Consider the following 11389-nt stretch of genomic DNA (forward strand, 5'->3'; position numbering starts at 1 on the left):
CGCTATAGTATGTCGAGGTTTATTTCGATGAACTAACATATACTGTATTTAGGGAAATTTTAACATTGTCGCTAATAATGACTAATTTGATGTGAGGTAACCACATATATTTAGTGTTTGAACGATTAAGTAAATAATACACGTACTTACCAAACGCATCATTATGGTTATAACAAAAAGGAACGTAATTGACTCTCATATATAATTTGTCGCATATCGGAAATGGGTGTGTATATATTATGACCTACAAATTTACATATATTTATCTGGTTTTCGGCTGAGCTTATTAAGCGGCTGATAAAGTTGTGATTTATGAACTGTTGATAGCTTTAAACAAGTTGAACGACAACAGGGTGAAACGCCAATAATTAATCGGCTGTTCTGTTTCAATCTTTATAACGAGACGATGAGAAATTTAATTCTTTTCACGTGGATAGGTTTTGTGTCGCCATTTCAAATCATTGACGTGGGTTTGCAGCAAGAGAAAGGTAAATGTAAGATGCGTTTGCGTGGTTTCTGTGTGTGTTAGTGCGTGTGGTGTATATACCACGCAGAATCGATTATTACCCACGGTTAAACATATATATTTCGACATCTGTAAACAACATATCTCAAGGACCAGTGCCGGTCCCGGCAATTTTCCTATGCAATGTTACGAAATTAAACACTGTTATCTAGAGCATGCTAATCTCGAGGCTTATCTCGAGCATATTTTGGTGTCCCTAGGTGCACTTTCCTGGGTTTTTTTTGTATTAGTGTTCGCTACAGATATACAGATAGACAGATTATATAGATAGATCGACCGACAGACAGACATACAGATAGACAGATTATATAGATAGATCGCCATGCAGAAAAATCGACAGAGAGATAGATCGACAGACAGATCGATCGTGACACAGAGAGGTCGACAAACATACAGGAGTCACGGATGTGTGTATTAGAGTACGCTTTCTTATGTGTGTGTGTGGACGTTAAGATCAATTTAGCCAATTAAGATCCAAGCACGCTTTTCTAGACACATACACACACACCTCGGCTATCTGAGCTGTCTGTCCAGCACAGTGGATTAGTGGCTAGTTTTTAATTGGTGAGACAGCTCAATGCAGTGGCCTTATACCTACGTGCATTTATTCATTGAGTCTTTAAACTCGCTCTGTGTGGGAGCCAGTACCGTGATACGAACCCAGTACCTACCAGCCTTACATACATATACACCATTTCGTTTTTAGGGGCGGGACGTAGCCCATTGGTAAACCGCTCGGTTGATGCGCGGTCGGTTTGGGGTCGATCCCCGTCGGTGGGGCAATTGGGCTATTTCTCATTACTGTTGGTGCACCACGACTGGTATATCAAAGCCTGTTATATGTGCTATCCTGTCTGTGGGATGGTGCATATAAAAGATCCCTTGCTACTAATGGACAAATGTAGCGGGTTTTCTCTCTAAGACTATATGTCAAAATTACCAAATGTTTGACATCCAATAGCCGATGAGTAATACATCAATGTTCTCCAGTGGTGTCGTTAAACAAAACAAACTTTAACTTAACTTTATGTCGTTTTCTTGGTTACAGAATGCGGAGGAATGGGTTTTGTTCAACTTGGATTCAGCGGAACTCCACAGGAGTGGTTTGCCGCACTGGCGAACGAATACAGAGATTGCACGTACGTTAATGGGAATCTAGTCCTCACCTGGATGACCGTTCCAGGCTTGACCTATGACCTCAGTTTTCTGCATAGCATCAAGTACGTGAAGGGTTACGTCATCATAGCCGTGAATGACTACCCCAAGGTGATATCGCTGCCGAATCTGGAGGTGATTCGCGGGAACTCAACGTTTGAGCACAACAGCATGCGGTTGAGTTTGTTCGTCGGACTCAACGCTATGACAGAACTTCAGCTTCCGAAACTGAGAGGTAATAAAACAGAATTGAGAAGATTGTCGTCTGCTCAAGTTTAGAAATCATTTTTGTGGGGTTTTTTGTTGTTCTTGTTGTTGGTTTTATTTTATTATTTTATTATTATTATTATTATTATTATTATTATTATTATTATTATTATTATAGGACTATAGTTCGTACCATCATTCTGTGAGAAAAAAAAATGTTGTTTTTTTTCGTAAATAATTCAGTTTGGTTTGACGTAAGAAGAAAAGTAAAAGTGAAAAAAAAATTTGTGTGAAATTTACAAATCAATCAGCTCATATATAAATAACTTGTAGTAAATTTCATATTGTGAAAAAAGGCGTTCCCTGTGGGACGGACTATAGAAAACAATCGGCTCAGAAATAAATAACTTGTAGTAAATTTCATAGTATGAAAAAAGGCGTTCCCTGTGGGACGGACTAGGCCTATAGAAAACAATCGGCTCAGAAATAAATAACTTGTAGTAAATTTCATAATATGAAAAAAGGCGTTCCCTGTGGGACGGACTATAGAAAACAATCGGCTCAGAAATAAATAACTTGTAGTAAATTTCATAGTATGAAAAAAGGCGTTCCCTGTGGGACGGACTAGGCCTATAGAAAACAATCGGCTCAGAAATAAATAACTTGTAGTAAATTTCATAGTATGAAAAAAGGCGTTTCCCTGTGGGACGGACTATAGAAAACAATCGGCTCAGAAATAAATAACTTGTAGTAAATTTCATAGTATGAAAAAAGGCGTTTCCTGTGGGACGGACTATAGAAAACAATCGGCTCAGATATAAATAACTTGTAGTAAATTTAATAGTGTGAAAAAAGGCGTTCCCTGTGGGACGGACTATAGAAAACAATCGGCTCAGATATAAATAACTTGTAGTAAATGTCATAGTATGAAAAAAAGGCGTTCCCTGTGGGACGGACTATAGGAAACAATCGGCTCAGAAATAAATAACTTGTAGTAAATTTTATAGTATTAAAAAAGGCGTTCCCTGTGGGACGGACTATAGATAAATTTCTATATCACGCTTCATACACGCGGCCAGGCTAAGTGATTTTACCCCCCCCCCCCCCCCCCCCCCACACACACACACACTAATAAATAACTCCCCTTGAACTAGTCTCATGGGGGACTAATGGGAATCCAGAGACGAGAAAGAAAGAAATGTTTTATTTAACGACGCACTCAACACATTTTATTTACGGTTATATGGCGTCAGACATATGTTGAGAGAAAGCCGCTGTCGACACTTCATGGGCTACTCTTTTCGATTAGCAGCAAGGGTTCTTTTATATGCACCATCCCACATACAGGGTAGTACATACCACGGCCTTTGATATACCAGTCGTGGTGCACTGGCTGGAACGAGAAATAGCCCAATGGGCCCACCGACGGGGATCGATCCCAGTCCGACAGCACATCGAGCGAGCGCTTTACCACTGGGCTACGTTCCGCCACGCCAGAGATGAAAGTGATAGCTCTCCATAAACACCAGCGACAGCATATATAATACGAGGTTTAAAGTTTGAAATAAATATTTTTGATATTTCCTTATGATTCATTTCTGAACCTCCCTTGTATGAGTTTGATTGGCTGAAACCTAACATGCACCGATACAGTATAAAATGAATCCACTTGAGACACACACGTGATGTGAGCTAAAATAGTCTCGTTAGATACGAGATAAAAACATATCAGAGCTGATATATCAGTGATACGCAATCGTAACTGATACGATAAGTTAATGATACGCAATTATCATCTTTAAAGGAGCTATGTCTCGTTATAACCAGTGCTCCACAACTGGTATAATAAAGGCCGTGGTATGTACTATCATGTATGTGGGATACTACATAATATAAAAGATTCCTAGAGTAGCCCATTCGTGGCGAAAGCGATTTTTCTCTGTAATTATTTGTGTGGTCCTTAACCATATAGATGTTCCAATGATAATGCTCGACGGCACATATCCGTAATTAAAATGTGTTGACTACGTCGTTAAAACATGTTTTCCTTATCATCTTTGAGTGTGCAATAACGCCTTTGAAAAAAGTTATTGTGTGTTAAAGAACTTAAGAGCTGTTCCCAAACCGCTTATGTGGGTAACGCACTGGTTGGGTAGGGGTGTATGTGTGCGTGCGTCTTTGTGTGTGTGTGTGTATGTCCATGTGTGTGTGTGTGTGTGTGTCAGTTATGTGTGTGTGTGTGTGTGTGTGTGAATTGTGTGTGTGTGTGCGCGCGCGCACGTCTGTATGTGTGTGTGTGTGTGCGTGCGCGCGCGTCTCTCTCTGTCTGTGTGTGTGTGTGTGTGTGTCTAGGAGGGGGCTATTAGAGAATGGGTCCATCAATGAGATTAGAAACTACGAATAAAGCACGTCAGGTGAGCGATTGATCGATCGAGCTAGATTCAGCCCTAGCTTTCAGAAAAAAGCTAGGATTATTCGTTTCAACAACGTCTTTGCACATTTTTACACTTTGGCTATTTGGTGTCTAATGTATGGATAGTTTGATTTTAGAGAGGAGACACACACAGACAGTGAAAGAGAGAGAGAGAGAGAGAGAGAGAGAGAGAGAGAGAGAGAGAGAGAGAGAGAGAGAGAGAGAGAGAGAGAGAGAGAGAGAGAGAGAGAGAGAGAGAGAGAGAGAGAGAGAGAGAGAGAGAGAGAGAGAGAGAGAGAGAGAGAGAGAGAGAGAGAGAGAGAGAGAGAGAGAGAGAGAGAGAGAGAGAGAGAGAGAGAGAGAGGAGAGAGAGATAGAGAGGTAGAGAGAGAGGAGAGAGAGAGATAGAGAGAGAGAGAGAGAGAGAGAGAGAGAGAGAGCGAGCAAACTCACTGCTCCTACTTATAAATCAGTAAAGAATATTTTATATGCCCTTTCTCTTAAACAGGACAGTACATTCCTCGGCCTTGAGAGTATTCAGAAGAAACCACCTACACTGTTCTATTAGTACCTAGGGACTTTTTTGTGTGCGCTTTCCCACAGACAGGACAGCACATACCCCGACCGTTGATATACTGTTTGTTTTGTTTACAGAGATCTCTAATGGCGGAGTGAGGTTCGTGAATAACCGGAACCTGTGTCACATGCACGATATCGACTGGAACAGTCTGATGGCGGGAAGACTGACGCATCACCCCGCCGATCTCAGCTTTGACCAAATACAGTCGGAAAATTGTGAGTTGACGTGTATACCCACCAATCCACGTACGTGTCGGAAGATAGATACCCCGTCTCTCCCCAGCCATCACAACGCCTATGATTCAGTCATGCGTGCACGCACGTGTACGCGCAACATCCATCCATTTGTCGATCGATACAGCTAGCTAGTCAGCCAGTTAACCATTGACCCATACACCCTCAATCAATCGACCCATCCATTCATTCATCATCAATCCATCCATCAATTCATCATACAATATACACACGTACATCGTGTACGTACACATACACGTACACGTGTATACATATACATACATGTACAGATACTTATACGTACACGTACACATACACGTGTATACATACACATACACGTACACGTACACATGTGTATAACATACACACACATACACGTACACGTACACGTACACATGACACTGTGTATACATACACATACACGTACACTTACACGCAGGCTCACACACGTTCATATTATTCTGCATTTTACTTTAATTTCGTAGTATTATCCTCTGTTCTGAAAGAACAGCAGCTGAGTTGGTTAAATTCAGGTTTCCATAAAATCTCTCAACTGAATCAGACCGACGCAGAAACTGCGACAGAACTGCCAACCTGAATAGGTTTCAGCTTCTCCCATCTGCGTCTATCTGTGTGGATCTTTGTCGGTTCGTCAATCTGCGTTAATCGGTGTCGATCTACGTCAATCTGCGACAAGATGCGTCAATCTGCGTCAATATGTCAGTCTGCGTTAATCTGCGTCGATCTGGGTCAATTTGTGTCAGTATGCGCCATTCTGTGTCAGTATGCGTCAGTCTGCGTTAATATGCGGCAGCCTGAGTCAATATGCGCCAGCCTGCAACAAGTTGCGTTAGTCTGCGTCAAGTTGCGTTAGTCTGCGTCAATGTGCGTTAGCCTGCGTCAATCAGGGACATGTTACATATTTTAAGAAAACTTGATTTTTTTTTTCGGGATAGCGTTCTTGAAACTTAATAAGTTGTAGGCACGAAAATGAACAGAATGAAAATTAAATTTATTACCTGGTTGTCTTTCTATTGTAGGTGGGCCATGTTCGGCAGTTTGTGAACAGTCTGACGGAAACAGACGATGTTGGAGTTACGATCAGTGCCAAATACTAAGTATGACATTATTTGGTTAACTATTGGTTACTGAAGAAGATACTTTTAGCATTTAAAACCCCAATTGCATATTGTTTTAATTATTAATTATCCCAAATTGTAATTTATTTTGAATATTTAAACCCCTAAAAGTGGATAATTTTCAATATTTAAATCCCCAACTATGAATTATTTTGAATATTTAAAGCCCGAACTGTAGATTATTTTAAATATTAAATCCACAACTGTAAGTTGCAAGCGCTATTTTACATTTATTTGTGATAGATATATTGAAATGAATCAATGCCATTTAATTTAATGTTCTGGGCCGGTATTTATAAAGATTCTTAAATGCTTAAGAATTCTTAAATGTAAGAAAATTCTCAGAATTCCTAAGAATTACTCTTAAATGTAAGAATTGTCTCAGATTGCTCTTTGAACTGAGAAAAAGTTAGGAGTCATATGAAGGACTAGTAAGTTGGGTTAAGAATTCTTATCTCGGACAAAATGGCCGCCATAATAGGGATTGGAGGGCGACGCAGACGAATGTGCCACCAATGCCGCCTCCTTTGCTGTGTGTGTGATTCCTGCTCCAAACGTCCCTCTGATCATGGGCGGATCCAAGGGGGGGGGGACCAGGGGGACGCGTCCCCCCAAAAAAATTGTTCAAGTGCCCTCAAAATGTCCAAGTGCCCTTTTTGTTTGTAGAATTTTTTTTTTTTTAAGTAAACAATAATTATATTGTAGATAAATGAAATCAAGATTTTCGTGTACATGCGCAAGCTTGCAGATATGTGTCTGTGTTATTGAGTCTCAATGGGGCCCCATTGAGGTTCTAACGCGAGTGACGCCAATTTACTTCATTATTGCTAGTATATTATGACGTAGAACTGTAGGAATTCATATTAATTGTAAATATCAAAACTTGTAGTAAGGTGCCCTTTTGACGAGTCAATGTGCCCTTCTTTTTTGGTCCCCCCCTAAAAATATTTCCTGGATCCGCCCATGCTGATAATACATTTTCTCTCGTCCACCAAACGAACAAGACTCAATATTTCATCTTCAGTTCGGTTTACGCTTGACAGTTTGCTTGTTTTGTCTGCTTGTTTTGTCACGTGATGTTAAATATAAACGGGAATATAAGAACGAAGAGAATTCCATCTGAGAATTTTCTTAGTGTTATACTTAAGACTAAACTAAAAGTTTGTCTCAGATGAATTTAAAAAATAATTTTAAGAATATTTGTTCACTCAGAGTATTTTTAACATGTTAAGAATTTTTAAAGAATTTTCTTTAAAAATTCTAAGAATCTTTATAAACACCGGCACTTTCACTGGTGTAGCCAGGATTTTATATTGGGGGAGTGGGGGTGGAGAGGGGGCAGCCAACACTATTTTTAATAACAGGTGTTATAGGATGATTTTATAAAATTTAATAGTTTAAAAAAAAAAAAAAGTTTCATTGGGGGCCATTGTCCCCCCCCCCCCCCCCCCCCTCCCCCCTCCCCATCTCCACCCGGGCTACGCCACTGGGCACTTTGTGTCAACTAGGGCTGCAGCGGTTTTCATCTCCTTTTCAAAACGAAATGCCGTAAGTACTATGCTTTACGTTTGATTTGTTCTTTTCTTCGGGGCGGGACGTAGCCCAGTGGTAAGGCGCTCGCTCGATGCACGGTCGGTGTGGGATCGATCCCCGTCGGTGGACCCATTGGGCTATTTCTCGTTCCAGCCAGTGCACCACGACTGGTATATCAAAGGCCGTGGTATGTACTACCTTGTCTGTTGGATGGTGCATATAAAAGATCCCTTGCTGCTAATCGAAAAGAGTAGCCCATGAAGTGGCTACAGCGGGTTTCTTTTCTCAATACCTGTGTGGTCCTTAACCATATGCCTGACGCCATATAACCGTAAATAAAATGTGTTCAGTGCGTCGTTAAATAAAACATTTCTTTCTTTTGTTCTTTTCGTCGTACAATTATGTCAAACAAACATTCCTTTCCTTTTTTTCACAGACTTGTCACACACGTGCATAGACAGGTGTCCGCGGCGCTGTTACGCCGAACATTTCGCCGGCTGTTGTAACCCGGAGTGTGCGGAAGGTTGTTTTGGCCCAAGTGATACTGACTGCTACGTAAGTATTTTAAATTACACGTATACACAGAATTCGAGCATCTAATTATTGTTTTACCAGCCTCGGTGGCGTCGTGGTAGGCCATCGGTCTACAGGCTGGTAGGTACTGGGTTCGGATCCCAGTCGAGGCATGGGATTTTTAATCCAGATACCGACTCCAAACCCTGAGTGAGTGCTCCGCAAGGCTCAGTGGGTAGGTGTAAACCACTTGCACCGACCAGTGATCCATAACTGGTTCAACAAAGGCCATGGTTTGTGCTATCCTGTCTGTGGGAAGCGCAAATAAGAGATCCCTTGCTGCTAATCGGAAAGAGTAGCCCATGTAGTGGCGACAGCGGGTTTCCTCTCCAAATCTGTGTGGTCCTTAACCATATGTCTGACGCCATATAACCGTAAATAAAATGTGTTGAGTGCGTCGTTAAATAAAGCATTTCTTTCTTTCTAATTATTGTTTTGTTATATAAAAATTTAAGTCTATCTTCTCGTGAAAATTAGTATACGTATTCTCAGGAGCAGTCTGCACACATTAATAGATATATTTAAGACATTTTGATTTTTTAATTTACATTTTTAAAATAGAAATAGAACATTGAACATTTAAATGTCTATCTTCTCCTAGACTTTTGAAAGGATAGCACAAGTATTCTCAGGGGCAGTCTTCACAAACAAATATTGACAGATTGTAGAATTTTTGAATGTTTTTATTGAATAGGTCTGACACTTGGTACTAGAGTTTTGGAGCAGTTTTCACAACCTGATAAATATTTTGCAATTTTGGAATTTCTATTAAATAGATTTACGATACATGTAGCATTACAAGATAATTAAGATTCAGTAGTTCTGATAATCCCCGCATTGGCTATCTAAACAGGTGATTAGTCATTAGTAGTAGCGCGGCAACTTGAAATGTCTGGTGAAGTCACACTTTATCATTGAATAAGTATGCTTATCAAGCAGCCAGGTTCGTTCACCGTAATGAGACGACCTGGTTTGTTAAATGAAGAAGAAGAAAACAACAACAACAACAACAAAAACAAGACAACAAACAAACTATTATAAACCTTGGAAGCTATCGATACTAGCAACAATAATATTAGTGTTTAAAGGGACATCCCTGTGTTTTCTGCATTGTAAGATGTTTCCGACTAATAAAATATTTCTACGATTAAACTTATATATTAAATATATTTTCTTATTTAGAATATCAGTGTCTGTATATTCAATGTGTTTCTGGTCGTCTTAATATTTGTAAGAAGCCCAAACTAGATTTTATCTTCAAATAATTTCGTACGTACGAAAAAAAGATTTTTTGGAACTTAAGTGAAATTTAACCTAGTACAAATATTAGAACGACCAGAAACAGGTTTAATATATAGCCACTAATATTTTATACAGAAAAATATATTTGATATGTAATCAGAATCGTTAAAAAGTCTCTGTTAGTCGATAACATCTTAAAAATTGCAGCAAACTCAGGAATGTCCCTTTAATGGAACACCCCTGCGTGTGCTGTAACCTCACCGTGGTGCAGGGGTGTAACATTCTCTTTGAGAATGGCCAATACAGCACAAAATTGAAGTTTTGAGTAATATTCAGTATCCGTAAAAGTCTGTGATATTTGTGTTTTTGCACAGTTTTTTACACTGTTTTTGAATTTTTATATTGAATTTGATCATCACTTTATTTATTTGCATTACCATAGTTTGACACCCAATAGCCGATGTATTTTTCGTGCTGGGGTGTCGTTAAACATTCATTCATTCATTAATTAATTCATTCATTCATTCTTTAATGGAACAGTGCGTTTTATTAAAGAGGCGGAATTTAGAAAAGACGGAAGATGGAAATGTTTTATTTAACGACGCACTCAACGCATTTTATTTACGGTTATATGGCGTCGATCATATGGTTAAAGACCACACAGATATTCAGGAAGGAAACCCGCTGCCGCCACTTCATGGGCTACTCTTTTCGATTAGCAGCAAGGGATCTTTTATATGCACCATCCCATAGACAGGATAGCACATACCGCGGCCTTTGATGTACCAGTCATGGTGCACTGGCTGGAAGACGGAAGAATGCAATGACCTATAAAATAAATACCCTAAACATAAGTTAAAAAGGAGTCATTTTACGTGTGATTTTTATTACATATACATATATTTCGAGAAAAAACCCACAGGAAAGTGCACCTAGGGACACCAAAATATGCTCGAGATAAGCATCGTACTCGAAATTCGCATGCTTGAGATAACAGTGTTTAATTTCGTAACATAGGAAAATTGCCGGGACCAGCACTGGACCTCGAGATATGCTGGGTACTAGAGTTTACAGAGGTCAAAATAACGAAGTTTGACTGTATAGCCTACCGAAAATTTTATGCAAAGCATGCTAATCGAATGCTTCATATACTCTTACTACAAAACCATAAAAATCGCATGTTCCATAATATTGTCTGTTTACATCGCTTTATTCTTGATATTTAAGATTTCTAATTCGCTTTTTATTTGATTTTCTTTGTGCTAGGCTTGTAAAAACTACCGGTTACACGGCAGCTGCGTTAGCCACTGTCCGGACGAGAATCCCAGGACCTATCCCGAGGGTCAAGAATGTATCGTCTTCTAATAATCGGTCATCTTTCAATTTACCAACGATTCTTACTAAACACAGGTCAACTTGTTGACGCCTGGAATTTAGACTTCTGAGAAAGGCTGAGGGAGAGAGGAGATAAAAAAACCCCCACAAAAACCCCATAGAGACAGAAACAACCGGGGTGGAGGGGGAGAGAGAGAGAGAGAGAGAGAGAGAGAGAGAGAGAGAGAGAGAGAGAGAGAGAGAGAGAGAGAGAGAGAGAGAGAGAGAGAGAGAGGGAGGGAGAGGTGGGTGGGGTGGGGGAGAAATAGAGAGAGAGAGAGAGAGAGAGAGAGAGAGAGGGAGGGAGGGAGAGGTGGGTGGGGTGGGGGTGGGTGGGTGATGTGGGGAATACAGTAGAGTTACAGGGCCGTACCTGGAAGAGTAGGATTGGGTGAGTGCTTTACACAAAATACG

At 40.1% G+C, this 11389-nt stretch overlaps 1 protein-coding gene across 1 annotated transcript; it reads left to right on the forward strand.

The window, feature by feature from the left end:
* Positions 1-308: 308 nt before the first annotated feature.
* LOC121387887 (receptor tyrosine-protein kinase erbB-3-like) lies at positions 309-11158 on the forward strand. The gene is made up of 6 exons (XM_041519121.1): positions 309-488; positions 1575-1916; positions 4956-5096; positions 6155-6232; positions 8223-8341; positions 10868-11158. The coding sequence occupies exons 1-6, from the start codon at positions 407-409 to the stop codon at positions 10964-10966; spliced, it is 861 nt and encodes a 286-aa protein (XP_041375055.1). The 5' UTR covers positions 309-406; the 3' UTR covers positions 10967-11158.
* Positions 11159-11389: the final 231 nt, after the last annotated feature.

Source organism: Gigantopelta aegis, chromosome 13, assembly GCF_016097555.1.
Source record: "Gigantopelta aegis isolate Gae_Host chromosome 13, Gae_host_genome, whole genome shotgun sequence".
Classification (NCBI taxonomy): domain Eukaryota; kingdom Metazoa; phylum Mollusca; class Gastropoda; order Neomphalida; family Peltospiridae; genus Gigantopelta; species Gigantopelta aegis.